General features: G+C 36.9%; 1 protein-coding gene across 3 annotated transcripts in view; it reads right to left on the bottom strand.

Annotated features, from left to right (window-relative positions):
- The window catches only part of RFX7 (regulatory factor X7), a 139,784-nt gene that overhangs the window by 64,312 nt on the left and 57,359 nt on the right, over positions 1-18,113 (bottom strand). For all 3 annotated transcript variants that reach the window (XM_066387993.1, XM_066387995.1, XM_066387994.1), the window contains one exon: positions 5,990-6,023. In XM_066387993.1, coding sequence (XP_066244090.1) covers positions 5,990-6,023 — 34 coding nt within the window. The remainder of the gene's footprint in view (positions 1-5,989; positions 6,024-18,113) is intronic.

The following is an 18,113-nucleotide window of genomic DNA, read 5'->3' as shown; positions in this document are numbered from 1 at the left end:
TTTATTTTTTTCATTTTTCTGAAGCTGGAAACAGGGAGAGACAGTCAGACAGACTCCCGCATGTGCCCGACCGGGATCCACCCGGCACGTCCACCAGGGGCGATGCTCTGCCCATCCTGGGCGTCGCCATGTTGCGACCAGAGCCACTCTAGCGCCTGAGGCAGAGGCCACAGAGCCATCCCCAGCGCCCGGGCCATCTTTGCTCCAATGGAGCCTTGGCTGTGGGAGGGGAAGAGAGAGACAGAGAGGAAAGCGCGGCGGAGGGGTGGAGAAGCAAATGGGCGCTTCTCCTGTGTGCCCTGGCCGGGAATCGAACCCGGGTCCTCCGCACGCTAGGCCAACGCTCTACCACTGAGCCAACCAGCCAGGGCCTAATAATTTTTTTTTTTTAACAGAGACAGAGAGTCAGAGAGAGGGATAAACAGGGACAGACAGGAACAGAGAGAAGAAAAGTATCAATTATTAGTTTTTCGTTGCGTATTACGACACCTTAGTTGTTCATTGATTGCTTTCTCATATGTGCCTTGACCACGGGCCTTCAGCAGACCGAGTAACCCCTTACTTGAGCCAGCGACCTTGGGTCCAAGCTGGTGAGCTTTTGCTCAAACCAGATGAGCCCACGCTCAAGGTGGCGACCTCGGGGTCTCAAATCTGGGTCCTCAGTTTCCCAGTCCGATGCTCTATCCACTGCGCCACCGCTTGGTCAGGCTCAATTGTAATAAATTTAAATTACTAAAATTATTTCAAGTTATTATCATTATTTAATTATTTTGTTTTAGTGAGCATACTATAAGTATTAAAACTGGCATTCGAACAACTTGCTTGCAAAAACCAGATTATATTTATAATTAATGAGTACTAAAATTCAGCAAGATAAGGTCAACTTTTAACTTTTTTCATTTCAGATCAATTTTAAATGTGGAAAATTAAGTTTGAGAATATTTTCTTCATTATATAATAAAGTAGAATTTAAAAAATTCATATAGGAGCTCATATTTCAGACACTTTAAAAATGATATAGTGAATCATAGGTTTAAAAAGCCTGGGCTCTGGAGTCAGACTATCTGGATTAAAAGCCTAATTCTACCAATTAGCAAATTTTATAACTGAGTAAGTTGTACTTAACCTGTCTGAACCTGTTTCTTGATCTGTAAAATGAGGATGATAACAGATTAACCTCAAAGGCAAATTATGAGAACTGATTGGTGAAATATGTAATGAACTTATCTGGTGCGTGGTAATAAATACTCAATAAATACTAACAACAAATATAAAAAAAACTTTGTTTAGGAGATATTATGTGCATATTATACCATCTTTTTGATAATTACTATTTGTGAATAATTATTCAGCAATTATTTACTGAGTGTCTTCCATGTACCAGGCACTGTGTTACACACGGAAAATACAAAGTCATAAAACACTATCCTTACTTCCAAAAGATTTCTGAAGAAAAACAAATCTGGTGATTAGCATAGCATATTGCAAAAACTTTAACAGGGGCACCAAGCTTTTTATGGGGGTATATGAAAGTAGGGGCAGGAAAGGAAGTATGGCATATAGTCTGGACTCATACAAACTGCTAATCACTTTCTCTGTCTTCTTCTGATACAGAGGCTAGAAAACAAAATACTTTATGTCCTAGTTCCCTTTGCAAGTAGAGGTACCTAAGTGACATTACTCTAGAGCAGCAATTTTCAACTATTTTCATCTCATGGCACACATAGTTACTAAAACTCTGTGGCACACCAAAAAAAAATTTTGTTGCTGATCTGACAAAAAAAAAGGTATTATTTTGATTCCTACACACTGGATGACTATTGTGTTGGCTGTTGCCATTCTTTTAGTTGACAATCTAAAGGAAAAGAGGTCAGTGCCTCTAAATAGTTATTACTGCATGTTTTAACATTTTTTGTGGCACACCAGTTGACAATTGCTGCTGTAGAGGTTATTACTCTGAAGTTCCTAAAGTGGGTTATTTAAAATGAAAGCAGGTGTCCTGAAAATACGGACAGCCGCCCTAGAAGAAAGCCTTTCGCCCTTCCTTCCTGCCTCAGCACTTGGACAGAAGGAACATAAGTGCAGCAGCCATCAATGACGTAACAGGACAAAAGGTGACACAGTAAAAAAGAAAGAGCATAGGCCTCTTGTGGTGTTGCCTAGTTATTGTACCACTTCCTGACTGTCTAACTTTGGACTTACCGGATGACACAAATTCTCATTTCTTTAAACCACTGTAGCTGGAGTTTTCTTTTATCTGAAGCTGAAAGTATTCCTAGTAGATAAATGAAGCTTTCTGAAAAGATTTTTGAGCCAAGTCCTAAAGACGGAGTTAGGAGTTACCCAAGTGAAGAAATCTGAGAAGGGCACGGTTGGCAGAACACCTATAGAGGCCTGAGAGGGCAGGGAGTGTGGATACTGGCATCTGTTCTGCCACATGTGCCTTCTGGCTTCCTAGAGAGAGCTCATTAGCCAGGTGATCCTCAACCTTCTCCACCTTCCATTTCCTACGTTTGAGGGATTCAATACTCTCTCCTCAGTGGTTCCATATGGTGAACATTAATTTTAAATGGTAAGTTCTATGATGAACATTAAATGTGATCCTTAACTAATGTTTAAATATTTAGAAACATAAATTTATGGCAATTAAATCAATTAGCTCCATACTGATTGACACATGAAATGCCTTCAAGTGAAGCTGCCATGTGTTATTACTAGGTGCCAGGAATTGTATTACGCTAGTTATTTCATTTAATAGTCACAACAACTCAGTGGGGTAGGCCCTATTCTCTCTCTCTTTCTCTCTTAACAGAACTCAATTAGGTAAAAACGTCCAGAGTCAAACACCAATGGCAATGATGGCAAGGGCAAAGACTCAGACTCAGGTCTCTTTCATTCCGCAGCCTTAGCTCTGAGCCATTCTGCTACACTGCTCATCAGTTCCTCTTAGTTTCTGGCTTGTATGTCCCATTTCACTTGCCTAATTCCTTCCTGAATCTATACAATCAAATTAATCTGTTACTATACCATGAGTCTGTTACTTTACATGACAAAGGGACTCTGCAAATGTGGGTGAATTATGGACCTTGAGATGGGGAGATTATCCTGAATTTCCAGTAGGCCCCATGTAATCATAAGTGGCCTCATAAGAGGAAGGCTGAGGGGAGGTTTGACTACAAAAAAAGAAGTGTCGGAGTGAGTGATGCATTATGATTCCAGCAGCCACTGCTGCTATGAAGATGCAGCTACAAAAAGCCAGAAAAGGCAAGTTAGAGCCTCCAAAAGGAACATCTTACATCTTCATTTTATCTTAGTGAGACCTGTGTCAGAGTGCTGACCTACAGAACTAAAAGATAATAAATTTGTATTGTTTTAAGCAACAAAGTTTATGGTGATTTACTATAACAGCAACAGAAAACTAACAAAGGTAGGTTCAGAATCTGGAGTGTGATACAATGAAATTGACTTTTAAAAAGTTGAATTTCCCCTGACCAGGCGGTGGCGCAGTGGATAGAGCGTTGGACTGGGATGCCGAGGACCCAGGTTCAAGACACTGAGGTTGCCAGCTTGAGCACAGGCTCATCTGGTTTGAGCAGGGCTCACCAGCTTGGACCCAAGGTCGCTGGCTCGAGCAAGGGGTTGGTTACTCGGTCTGCTGAAGGCCCGTGGTCAAGGCACATAAGAGAAAGCAATCAATGAACAACTAAGGTATCGCAATGCACAACGAAAAACTAATGACTGATGCTTCTCATCTCTCCGTTCCTGTCTGTCTGTCCCTGTTTATCCCTCTCTCTGACTCTCTCTCTCTGTCTCTGTAAAAAAAAAAAAAGTTGAATTTCAAGTACCCATGGGACATCCTGGTAAAATGGATCAATTAATAAATAGATGGATATATGGGTCTGGAGCTTAGGCTGGGGATATATAATTGGGAGTCATTAATATATTGAGGTTAACTGAAACCATCAAAGTAGATGGCAAATCCAAAGTAGCAATATGTAGAAGTATAATGCAACATACAGAGTTTATCATAGTAATGCATCACGGTTTATTTTTTAAAAATCAGTGTAATTTACCATATTTATAATATACAGTAGTAGTACCATGAGATTATTTTGATAAGTGCAGATAAAAACCCAAATCTATGATAAACTCTTCTTTTCAGAAAAAGAAACAGAAAGGAACATGCTCTTCTTGAAAAGAACATCCATGAAAAAGATAATGCTAACATTCCACTGTAAGGTGAACAAAAGAATAGTTTTCTCTAAGACTGACAAGGGAAGGGTATCTACTCTCACCATTCTATTCAACATTGTCCTGGAAGTCCTAGGAGTACAATAAAATGAGAAAAATATATAGACATTTCAAATGAAATGAAATTAAACTTTTCTTTGTTCATGTGTTAATATGATTAAGTAGAATAGGAAATCCAAAGGATTCTCCATATAAGCTACTAGATCCAATATGTAAACTTAGCAAGGTCAATATAAATATTAGCAATAAAACAACGGGTAACAAAAAATTTTTAAGTGCTATTCATGATAGCACCCAAAATCTTAAAATATTTATTTTAAGCAAAATAATTTAAGCAAAACACATACAAAATGTATACACAGAAATTTATAAAATGCAATTATAGATGAACCAAATAAATGGAGATATACTATGTTCATAGATTATAAAACTTGTCATTAAAATGTCAATTGCCTTCAGATTGATCTATAAATTCACAAATAATCCCAATCACCAACTCCCCAGGTCTTAAAAGCACTCTTGAATATTCAAACTTTGACAACAGACTAAATTTCTTGATACCAAGGGAATATTTTTTTTACTTTGTATCGCTTATATCTAGTACTGGCAGATATTTATGTAAATGCAAAAGCATCAGTTTCTTCATTTGTAAAAGGAGGGTAACAAGATTACCTACTTCACAGGATTACTGTGAAGCAAAAAGAAAATTTTGAAAAGATAAAGAGTGAGGGAGGAAAACATCCCCATAATGTCCACTTTCTTAATTACTGGGCTAGAAAAGCACAGAACTGATCACACTACCTTTTCTTCTCTGAACTACTAATTATTCACTTACCTGGAATTAATAAGCTAATATCATAAGCTAATACGATATCAAGTACTATTTCAACACCAGACACTAAACACCCTCCCTTCTTCACCAAAAAAAATTAGCTTATAAGGAATACCCAAACTGGAATAAAAAAGTTCTGCTGTCATAAACAGAGAAAGAGGACTAACTACAATGACACTTAGGGGATCTAACAGTGCAGTCATTGAATATTCTAGAACCTAGTGAGTATTCCATCAGTAGAAATTTCATGAAAGACGTCAGTACTATTTCAGTAGCTCTAGCAGCTGCGTGCTTCTTCCCTCACATGATTATGAGAGGAACTAAGGAACTACAAATATAATCTTAATTTAAACTACTATTAAGGTGGCTTTAATTCCTGAAGGTCAGGAATCCAAACACAAAAAGTATATTATAGCAACAAAAACTAATCCATGAAGCATTTCAAAAAGCTTTAATTTAAAGAAACTGTTAGAGTTCTGTAAGTATAAGCTAAATTTAAACTATTAATATTATTGTGGCATTAATTCCCAAAGTCCAGCAACTCAAACATGACAAAATATGCTATCAAAAACAAAACAAATCCATCAAATATCTCAAATCTTTAAACAAATTATTTAGAGTCATTAGGACAGAAAAATAAACATCCATTTTATTAACTGTTTAAATGATGTTTAGTATAAATTTCTAAATCATGCAATTACCTCAGACTGTGATTTCATTATTGATGAAATACAGTAAAGTATATAGCTTATAGCCAGTTCACCCCTAGGGTTGTAATTAAATGTCAAGTTTTACTCACTAAAATTTGGTTAGAGTTAAAATAAATATTGACTCAGGAACAATATATTTTATGTAGTGGTAAAAGCCTTATTACAAAAGAATTTTAAGATTAGTTATTTTACTTACCAAAATGCAGTCCACTTTAGATTGTACAGTTTTGCTGAAAGAAAAAGAAAGTTAGGTTAAAAATGACAAATTTATTAAATATGTCAGTATCTCAAACAGACATGGTCATTAGTCTTCCCTACAAGGACCAAAAGAAGTAAAAACTCCTTATTAAGTTCAGGCATTGCCTGCCTAACCAGGCAGTGATGCAGTGGCTAGGAGTATCGGCCTGGGACAATGAGGACCCAGGTTGGACACCCCGAGGTTGCCAGCTTGAGCATGCAATCATAGACATGACCCGTGGTCGCTGGCCTGAGCCCCAAAGTCACTATCTTGAAGCCCAAGATTGCTGGCTTGAGCAAGGGGCTCAGCTGAAGCACTCCCCCCCTTTCCCTGTCAAGGCACGTATGAGAAAGAATCAATGAATAACTAAGATACCACAACTATGAGTTGATGCTTCACATCTCCCTTCTTGTCTGTCTGTCCCTGTCACTCTCCCCATCCCCCTCACTCAAAAAAAAAAAAAAAAAGATCAGGCATTGCCTGACCTGTGGTGGTGCAGTGGGTATGGCGAAGACTTGGAATGCTGAAGTCACCGATTCAAAACCCCACCCTTGCCTGGTCAAGGTACATAAGAGAAGCAACAATGAGTCGATGCTTCCCGCTCCTCCCCACCTTGCCCCAATTGCACCTTTCCTTCCCTAAAATCAATTAAAAAAATTTAAAAATCAGGCATTATATCCTAAAACTGCATTTTTCACAAATCAAAAATAAAAAGTCTATTTCCCATTCACTATACTATACTGAATCCCAAAGCACAATCAAAATGTTTTTTTTTTTAATTATAATTTTATTTTTTTAATGGGGCGACATCAATAAATCAGGTTACATATATTCAAAGATCAACAAGTCCAGGTTATCTTGTCTTTCAATTATGTTGCATACCCATCACCCAAAGTCAGATTGTCCTCTGTCACCTTCTATCTAGTTTTCTTTGTGCCCCTCCCCCTCCCCCTTTCCCTCTCCCTTTCCCCCCTCCCCCCGGAACCACCACACTCTTATCAAGGTCTTAGTTTCACTTTTATGTCCCACCTACGTATGGAATAATGCAGTTCCTGGTTTTTTCTGATTTACTTATTTCACTTCGTATAATGTTATCAAGATCCCACCATTTTGCTGTAAATGATCCAATGTCATCATTTCTTATGGCTGAGTAGTATTCCATAGTGTATATGTGCCACATCTTCTTTATCCAGTCATCTATTGACGGGCTTTCAAAATGTTTTTTGAATTCACTGCTACAATCGTCTTATTATACAATATCATTTCAACAGATGTTGCAAATAAACAAAATTTTAATGATATATGAAAGTGCAGATGTATTATTATATTTAGGTATAGGACACAGAGTTTAAAATGAATTGTGATTTTTACTGTATGCCTGCTACTGTGGACAATGATTTATTTAGCATTTAAAAGCCATAATAATATAATATTATCTGCAGTTCTAAACACTTGTTACAAAGTAGATTCTCCCTCTCACTCCCCCCCCACACACACCAGGAAAGTATTCCCTAGACATAAAATAACAAAGCTGAACTAATATGGTAATAAGTTGGAGGGAAAGCATATATTAGAAATAACACAAATATAAAGCCAGTACATACCAATTTAAGTGAACTATTAAGTATAAGTAAACTACTACTATATAATACAGATGAAACCAGTATAAAATAATTGAAATGTCATTTGGATTTTTTTCTAACACATTAAAGTAAAAAAGCAATGAAATCATATAAAAATCCAGAAATAGTTTATATAATTTTTAAAAGGTGTTCCAAACCAAATTATCTTCCATAAATGTTTAGAAAAAAATAAATGTCAAAGAAGTGGTTATCTGTCTTTGCATATAGTTATAGACTAATTAAAACCAGCATTTGAATCCCATTTCAGTTACTGCGATCAATAACCTCAAAACTTTACACCCCTACTCAGAGTTCAAATTTCCTTTTTTAAAAAACAAAGTATGACTGAATTAAGTTCAACTGCAAAGTTCAAAATGATTAAAATGAACAAGAAAGGAAATGAGATGCCTATGTAGGAGGAATAAAATCACTTTCCCACAATCCCACAGAATATTTTTTGAGGTCTTTAAATTTGGGATCATCTGTATAGTTTATTACCCAATTAACTGCTAAAGAGTGTTAAAGTTTTCTCTCTTTAATAACTCCCACAATGTCCCTGAGATAATAATGTATAGATTTAGAACTGCTGCTAAAAAGTAATACATCAAGAATTCAACCATTCTCACCACCTGGGTATAAATCACCATCATTTCCCATCTAAAGTGTATAATAACCTTCTAACTGGTTTCCCTGCTTCTGTCTTGATCCACCAACAACTAGTTGGCTATTCTTAAGCAGCCAGAATGATTCCAGGTCTTTAAATGACCAACAAAGCCCTGCATGGTTCAGTCCTATGCTATCTAATCTCATCTCCTAGTTTACTTACTATTCATTCATTCAATTTCTGTCACACTGGCCTCCAAGCTACTTTTCAAGGTAGGAGCAGGGCCTTTGCACTAGCTTTTTTCAATCAGCTCTGACACTCATCTCCCATATAATTTATTCACTTTCTTTGTGACTTTGCTTAATGTTTATCTTCTACAGACAGTTCTTCCCTGACTTACCCATATAAAATACTGTCCATCACTCTCTATCCCTCTTCACTTGCTTCATTTTTCATAATTGCACTTGTCACCAGGCATTTTATATTTTTATTAATTTATATCTACCAGCTATCTTCCTTGACTAGAATTTAAACTCCTTAAGAGAAGGCTCTGTTTTGCTCAATGCTGTATTATCATCTGGCACATGTTAGATGTTTATTAAAATCTGTTGAAGAATAAATGCAAAAAAACCATATTCACTCAACCCCATGAAGAAATCTCTGAAAAGACTGGGGCCATGTAAAAAAAAGTTTTTAGAGAAATTGATATAAAATTTAAAATGTGATTATTTTTTAAACCACAGATCGAAATACATTCCCCTTCTACCAGAAACAGACTGCTTTATGGAATATCTATAAGGATGAGTATGTCTTCCTATCACAAACAATTGGTAAATCTCTAAAAGTATACGTAAAAGACACCTTTAAAAGAATAAATATGTGAAGTAAAATGAAAGTATTTCTGAGTTAGATATAAACCTTGGCAATTCACTTAATCTAACCCTTTGATTACACGGGGAACAAAATTTTTGTTTCATCCACAAAAACACTTGTTCTTACCTAATTCGAGTGTACTGATCTCAAATCTGACATTAGTAGTTTTTCTCTGTAAGCTACAGTTTTGTTTGCAATTCTAGATTTTAGGTTTTCATCTTACTGTAAAATTTTCAACATTTAGTTTAACATAATGAAGTAGAATGTCTTCTTGGGCATCATCTTTGTGAAAATATAATAATTTATATAATGCAATAAATACACTAATACACTAAAAGATATGATAGCATCAGAATTTGTCTACAATTTCAAAATAGAACATATTAAAACACTTATTTTAATCATAAAACTTGCGCAAAACTTATTTAAATTCTATTCAGGCAAAAATTTGCGTTTGTAGCTCTTGTGTTTGTGTACTTGTTGAGGACAATCTCGTTTGATGCTCCAGCAGTACTCTGTTCATCACTAATAGCTCCAAGATTTTCAGGAAACTTATCAAGGTGACTGTTCAGGAAGTGAATCTTAACGCTCATGTTACATCCAATGTCGTGGAAAGCCAACAGCATCCTTTGAATGGGAAGTTCATAGTTTTCTGCTTTTTCATTGCCAAGGAAGTTCTTTGTAACTGCCACAAAAGACTGCCATGCTGCTTTCTCCTCCTTATTCATCTTCCTGGCAAATTCTTCGTCACATATGAGCGTTCGAATTTGAGGTCCATTGAATACACCTGCTTTTATCTTCTTGAAAGACAAGGCAGGAAAAGCAGAAATAATATGTTGAAAGCATTCCCCTTTCTCTATTCAAAGCCTGAACAAACTACTACATTAAGCCAAGTTTGATGTGAAGCGGGGGAAAAATGATCCTGTCTCGATTAACTACAGGTTCATTCACAATATTTTGCATCCCTACTTCCAGAGCTTCACTTTCGGCCACTCCTTCTGTGTCCAGTGTTTCTCCCGAGCTCGGCTGTCCCACAAACACAGAAAGCAAGGATACTTTGTGAAACCTCTCTGTTGTCCTAGCAGGAAATTTACCATTTTAAGATCCACACAAATGATCCAGTTATGCTCCTCATACTTCAGAAAGTCAAGGACAATTTTTATGTCATTATAATCTTCTCGCAGATGAGTTGAATAACCAATTGGAACCGCTGCATAAACATTACCGTTGTGTAGGAGAACACATTTCAGACTCCGTTTAGAGCTGTCAAGAAATAGCCGCCATTCTGTTGGACTGTAAGTGGTAACACCTAGCTGGCTGAGAAGACTACTGATATCATGACAGTAAACAAAGTGTTTGTCTTCGGGAAAAAAGTCCACAAAAATTTGTTCACACTTCCTGAAATGGGATACTGTAGCTGACCAGTGAAGTACATTCCTTTCTTGAAGCCTAGAGGCTAATAACTCAGCTGCTTTCTTTGATAGGCCCAAATCTCTTACTAAGTCATTCAATTCGAGGGCTGGCTAAACTGCTGAGGGGTTAATGACTGCTTGGCATCAGAAGAAGACCTTTCAGATTCTACAACCATTTCCTCAGGCATCTTATCAAAATACACTTGATCACCATGTTCACTTTCTTCATCCTTAGAAGAAATAAACCCATTAAAAATGAACCAGGCGTGTCTCAGAGTATGGGACAGGTCATATTGCTGAAGGAATATTAGGATATGCGATCATATGCCATTTTTTCTTGCCGATGCCCTTTGTACGGATCAGACAGAAATAACAGTCACTGCTGTGGTCCTTAGGTTCACGCCAAACCATGGGAATACCAAAAGGTATTCCTTTGCGTTTTCCTTTTGTCCAGTCACGAAGCATTTCCTCCCAACTATGACACACAATATGAGGAGCCCAATTCTTGTCTTGATCGCCAAGGGGAACTTGAAAATTGGTAATATATGCATGTGTCACAAATGATGAAATATTGCGCCTTTGACATTGAAGTGTGTAACAGCCACATATATAACAGAAGGTGTCAGGACTATTCTTACATTTACGCCTACTCGAAGAAGCCATGATTCAATCTTAAAATAAGAGGGTGTTTTTATCAGATAATTTTTTACATTTAAAAACAACTACAGTTATGTAAAAGTGATGTTTGTAAAACATTAATTGCCTTGTGGTTATGTTCAATCCAAGAGTCGTTGCCCTTTTACTTCAATTTAAAAACCAATGCATGCCATTAACTGTAACAAAAAGAAATTAAAATTGCATAAAAACTAGAGCATGCACCAAAAAACGGATTTCACATTTGGAATCAGTGATGTATATATATAGAAAAAGTTCTAAAATCTCATGCAACAGAAAATAAAAAAAAATTGTTCCCCAGTGTTATTTTTTAATTCATACTTAAAACAAGCATAACAGAAGGATACAGATAAATTTTAAGTCCCTTCTGCTGTTCTGTCCAGTCTCATACCCCTCCCTACCTCCCCAGACGACCTTCTGATGTGCAACCTTCACAGCTGATATTTCAATACTTGTATTAGATATAAAAATATTTATAAGCACTATAAACTGGTGTTCAGTTTTAAAATGTTTATATAAATGATATTATAGTGTATATACTTTGTAATTGTCTTTTTTTCATTCAACATTTTTTTGGTATCTATCAATGTTTATACACTTTGATGAAGTTCATTCACTTTAACTGCTAAAAAGTATTCCACTGACTATATCAAATTTACTCATCCATTTCTCTAATGAAGGCAATTACATACTTTCCCGTTTTTCTACAATGTTATTTTTGTATATGTCTTTGTACACGTCTCCTGGTATACTCATTCAAAAATTTCTCAGTTATAAATCTACAAGTTGATTTCCTGGGGTTCATGGATGTATATTTTCAATCTTATTCTATGCTACCAAATTTCCCTCCCAGCACTTGCATCCATTTATACTTCCATCAGTAATATATGACAGTCCCTGTTTTCCTACAACCTGCATGATTATATATATACATGCCATTTATACATGATATATAAAGTGCATATATTAAAAATTTGTCATTCTAATACAAAATTTTTAATTTGTCATTTTCCCAATTACTAGCAATGCTGTGTACCTAGTAGGTGAAAAGCTACTTACTGGCCATTTAGGTTTTCCCCTCCATAAATTGCTGTTCATAATCTTTGCTCATTTTTAAATAAATTTCTTAAGAAACTGTAGTAGTTCTTTATATATTCTGGATACTAATGTATTATATATACTTAACTTTGTTAATGATATATTTTAATGATATCTTATGAAATAAAAGTAGTAATATTTTACTAATCTTTAAATTTTTTACTGAGTTACATTAATTTCTTTCCTTTACAACTTGTGTTTTTTGTCTTAAGAATTTCTATCTAGCCTGACCAGGCGGTGGCACAATGGGTAGAGTGTTGTACTGGGACACAGAGGATCCAGGTTTGAAACTCAAGAGGTCACTGGCTTGAGCACAGAGTCACTGGCTTGAGGATGGGATAATAGGCATGACGCCATGGTTGCTGGCTTGGGTCCAAGGTCACTGCCTTGAGCAAGGGATCACTTGCTCTGCTGGAGCCCCCAGTCAAGGCACATATGAGAAAGCAGTCAACGAACAACTAAGATGCCACAACGAAGAATTGATGCTTCCCATCTCTCTCCCTTCCTGCCTGTCTGACCCTCTGTCTGTCTCTCTTGCTAAAAAAAAGGGTGGGAGAATTCTATCTAGCTAAAATATTACAGACATTCTCCATTTCATTGTAAAAAGTTTTAAATTAGCTTTTTTGATCTTGATCTTTATTCTAATTTGAATTTAGAATTTATTCTTGTGTATGGTATGGTATAATATACATATATTTTTTCCATCTGACAAGCCAAATGTTTCCTATTTTATTATGCCAAAGTTCCCCCATATACTTGAATGTTTCTGGGTTTTTTTTCCATGTTTTATTATTAATTTACTTGTCTATCCCTAAGCCAACAAGACACCTGGAACTTATTAGTGCTTTGAAAATTATGTCTAGTTATTTGCTTGCATGACCCTTGACCATCTTCTGAACAGTCTTGATATTCCTGGACCTTTCTTTAATTTTCTTGGTGAGTTTTTTAGCTGTTCCAATTTGACAAATGAACTAAACAGTACTGATGTTATATATTATAGATAGAACTGAGGAGTTAATAATTGGAATTGATTTTTTTGTCTGTCCTTAAAAATGCATTGCAATTTTCTCTTTACCTTTTATTAGAAGGTCGAAAGTTGCTTATAAATGGTATTGTGAATTACATTTTTCTTATTTTAATTCAAATTGGTTTTTGCTGATGTGTAAAAAAACTATCAGTTTTTTATATCCAGCAGTCTTCCTAAACAATTATTCATCTCTTATAGGTACTTATTTCATTAGCAAATTAGTGACAATATTTTCCTTCCTTTCCAATCTTTATACCTCTTTCCCCACACTTTTTTCTTATCTAATTACTTTGGCTAAAATTCCTAGTCTAATGGTAAAGAGTAACAGTGATAACTGACATCTTTCTTTTGTTTCCAGTTTTTGTTTCCAAATTTTGATGCTTTGATTGACTCAAAATAATGTTTCAATATTGTAATGTTCTGCTTTGGAAAATAACATGGTTAAGTTATAGTAGAGTAACTTTCCCACACATAACAATTATATACTGTGGAAAAAATATAAAAACAAACATTAAAGTGAAAGAGAATAACCAAAAGCAGGTAGCAATCAGAAGGAATTCATCCTTAAAAGAAAGGAACTACACTTGGTAAGATATATATATTTATAAGGCTGTTGTCTGAGGGTATCAATTCAACATTTGTTCTTTGTGAATTATCTATTCTTGGACATTTGCACATCTTTTCTTTATGAGGTATCTATTCCTGCTGTTTGCTTTATGAAGTGGGTTACCACCTGTCTTTATTATTGAGTATGTTGGACTTTAATATTTTTCTAAGTTTTTGGACATTTTCTAAATTATCGATAATTGATTATATTTTATATACATTAAACGTTTGGTCTGTTGTTTTTTTTATTACTTTTATAAAAATTTAAAATAGCATCAATCTAGTATTTTGGTACCAGGTTAAAAATAATAAACACATTGCATCATAATTTTGCTGTGGTTTATGTAATATGCTAATCATTCATCTTCTAAATCTTTCAGTTCAAGCTTTTACATATCAAGTCAGATCAATACTATAAAATAAACCTTAATCCTAGGAAAAAGAGGGAAAACACCATCAAGGAGAGAGCACAGAACTATTTTCTCTGAGAGAAAGTCTAAGAAAGCATATTCCATTTTCCCTAAATGAAATGACAAGAGTGAAGCTGGGGGAAAACATTTTTTTTTTTGTATTTTTTTCTGAAGTTGGAAACGAGGAGGCAGTCATACAGACTCCCACATGCGCCCAACCGGGATCCACCCGGCACGCCCACTAGGGGGCGATGCTCCGCCCATATGGGGCGTTGCTCTGCCGCAATCAGAGCCATTCTAGTGCCTGAGGCAGAGGCCACAGAGCCATCCTCAGCGCCGGGAAACTTTGCTCCAACAGAGCCTCGGCTGCAGGGCAGGGGGGGGGGGGGACACACGGGACAGGACACAGAGAGGAAGGAGGGGGGAGGGGCGGAGAAGCAGATGGGCACTTCTGTGTGCCTTGGCCGGGAATCGAACCCAGGACTCCCGCACACCAGACCAATGCTCTATCACTGAGCCAACCGGCCAGGGCCAGAAAACATTTTTTACTAATTGGGCCTATACCAGACAGACAGCAAATTTAGAAAATCCATATTTAAACAAAAAACATTTAATCTAAGCCTACTTTACCTCACATAAACACTGCACAAAAATACCATGTAATATTTCCCTTTCTTCAGAGTTAAACAAGATAAAATTCAATAAATTAGCAGTCTTGAGCCATATATTCATAGCATATAATACATTGTTAAGTAACAGTATGCCTAAAAGAACATTTACAGCAGGGGTCCCCAAACTACTGCCCGCAGCTGCATGCGGCCCCCTGAGGCCATTTATCCGGCCCCCACTGCACTTCCAGAAGGGGCACCTCTTTCATTGGTGGTCAGTGAGAGGAGCATAGTTCCCATTGAAATACTGGTCAGGTTGTTGATTTAAATTTACTTGTTCTTTATTTTAAATATTGTATTTGTTCCCGTTTTGTTTTTTTACTTTAAAATAAGATATGTGCAGTGTGCATAGGGATTTGTTCATAGTTTTTTTTATAGTCCGGCCCTCCAGTGGTCTGAGGGACAGTGAACTGGCCCCCTGTGTAAAAAGTTTGGGGACCCCTGATTTACAGAATTTGCTGCTAGGAACATTTCAGAACCTCTGGCTTCCTGTTTTTGTTTTGTTTTTAAATAATTTTTTAATTGTTTTGATATTTTTAAAAAGATTTTTTTATTGATTGATTTTTAGAGATAGGAAAGAGAGAGCGAGATAGAGAAAGGAGGGGGGAGAGGACTGGGAGGCACTAACTTGTAGCTGCTTCTTATATGTGCCTTGACCAGGTAAGCCCAGGGTTTCAAACTGCACCAACACAGGTCAGGCTCTGTCTCCTTGTATTAACAAATTGTTTATAAATTATTTGTTTATTGTAGATAATATCATTCTCCCACTCATCCCTTCCAACACCAGGCTTAGACTCCATTCAAAAGTTCAATACTATTTCCACATTTATTTGGCATTCCCAAGTCTGAATTCAGAGCAACTCATAGTCCCAATATATTTGATTTAAAATTCTTGTGTTGTAGAAATAGTCCTGTGATTACAAATACTAGACTTCACCCACAAAAAAATCTTGAGGTAAGGGACGTAGAGTGTGATAGAATATAAAAAGCTCTTGCATTCTAGCCTTCCTAGGACAAAACAAACTCTCCCATAGATAATAAATTTGTTAAAAATCTACTGACTTCAGATACTTTTTGTGGATTTTGACTCAGCTCATAGTCCATCATAGTAAAACATTTTTACCTTATGCTTGTCTGTAACAAATTGTAAGTTATTTACTTTTAGGCTGCTCAAATGAGAACAAAATTTTATGTTAAAAAAATAACTATAGTAATAATGACTAATTCTATAACGACTAAAACAGATAAGCAGAAACAAAAAAAATGGGAACTACTCTGAATCTCCCATCCAGATATTTTGATTCGTTTAATTAATATCTTTTATTTTTGAGAGAGAGACAAAAAGAGAGGGAGAGACACAGAGAGACAGACAAATACAAAGGGAGAGAGATGAGAAGCATCAACTCATAGATGTGGCACCTTTTTTGTTCATTGATTGCTTTCTCATACATGTCTTGACTATGGGGCTCCAGGTGATCTTTGGGCTCAAGCCAGCGACCATGGGGTCATGTCTATGATCCCAGGCTCAAGCCAGCGACCCTGCACTCAAGCTGGTGAGCCCGTGGATAACCCCACAGTCAAGCCAGTGACCTTGGGGTTTTGAGCCTGGGTCCTTAGCATCCCAGGCTAATGCTTTGTCCATTGTGCCACTGCCTGGTCAGGCCTTAGTATGTTGTCTTAAAAACAATTCAGATCTGTTGGTGAGAATGCAGGAAAACTATAATCATTTTATACTGCTGGCGGGAATGTTAGATGACATAGTTGGTGCTCTTCAAAAAGTTAAACGTAGCCTGACCTATGGTGGCGCAATGGGTAAAGCATTGGCCTGGAATGCTGAGGTCGCTGGTTCAAAACCCAGACTTGCCTAGTCAAGGCACATATGGGAGTTGATGCTTTCTGCTCTTGCCCCTTTCTCTCTCTTTGCTCTCTCTCTCTCTGTCTCCTCTCTCTAAAATGAATAAATAAACTCTAAAAAAAAAAAAAAGGTTGATAAAAAATTTTTTTTTAAATTAAACGTAGAATAACCATATGGCCCAGCAATTCTACTCCTAGTATATATACACCCAAAGAAATGAAAATAGGTATTCCAACAAAACTTTTATATACGTTAAGTATTCATAGATGAACTTAGTTACAACAGCCAAAAAGTGAAAACAACCCAAATGTACATCAACAGATGAATGGATAAACAAAATGTGGTATATCCGTATAATGCAGGGGTCGGGAACCTTTTTGGCTGAGAGAGCCATGAACGCCACATATTTTAAAATGTAATTCCGTGAAAGCCATACAACAACCCGTGTACGTTACGCATTATCCAATAAAAATTTGGTGTTGTCCTGGAGGACAGCTGTGATTGGCTCTAGCCACCTGCAACCATGAACATAAGAGGTAGGAAAAGAATTGTAATACATGAGAATGTTTTATACTTTTAACATTATTATTTTTTTATTAAAGATTTGTTTGCGAGCCAGATGTAGCCATCAAAAGAGCCACACCTGGCTCACGAGCCATAGGTTCCCGATCCCTGGTATAATGGAACATAATTCAACCACAAAAAGGAAGTAAGTACTGATACATGCTAAAATATGAATGAAAATTAAAAAATTTATGCATCAAAAATTTTATGCTGGCCCTGGCCGGTTGGCTCAGCGGTAGAGCGTCGGCCTGGCGTGTGGGGGACCTGGGTTCGATTCCTGGCCAGGGCACATAGGAGAAGCGCCCATTTGCTTCTCAACCTCCCCCTTCCTCTCTGTCTCTCTCTTCCCCTCCCACAGCCAAGGCTCCATTGGAGCAAAGATGGCCCGGGCGCTGGGGATGGCTCCTTGGCCTCTGCTCCAGGCGCTAGAGTGGCTCTAGTCGTGGCAGAGCGACCCCCCGGAGGGACAGAGCATAGCCCCCTGGTGGGCAGAGCGTTGCCCCTGGTGGGCGTACCGGGTGGATCCTGGTCGGGCGCATGCGGGAGTCTGTCTGACTGTCTCTCCCCGTTTCCAGCTTCAAAAAAATACAAAAAAAAAAAAAAATTATGCTAAGCAAAGGCAGCCACAAGGTCACTTATTGTATGATTCTACATAATAAAATATCTAG

This window comes from Saccopteryx leptura, chromosome 6 (assembly GCF_036850995.1).
Source record: "Saccopteryx leptura isolate mSacLep1 chromosome 6, mSacLep1_pri_phased_curated, whole genome shotgun sequence".
NCBI classification, from domain to species: Eukaryota; Metazoa; Chordata; class Mammalia; order Chiroptera; family Emballonuridae; genus Saccopteryx; species Saccopteryx leptura.
Note: the sequence above shows the minus strand (reverse complement) of the source record. Positions and strands in the feature narration are given on the sequence as shown.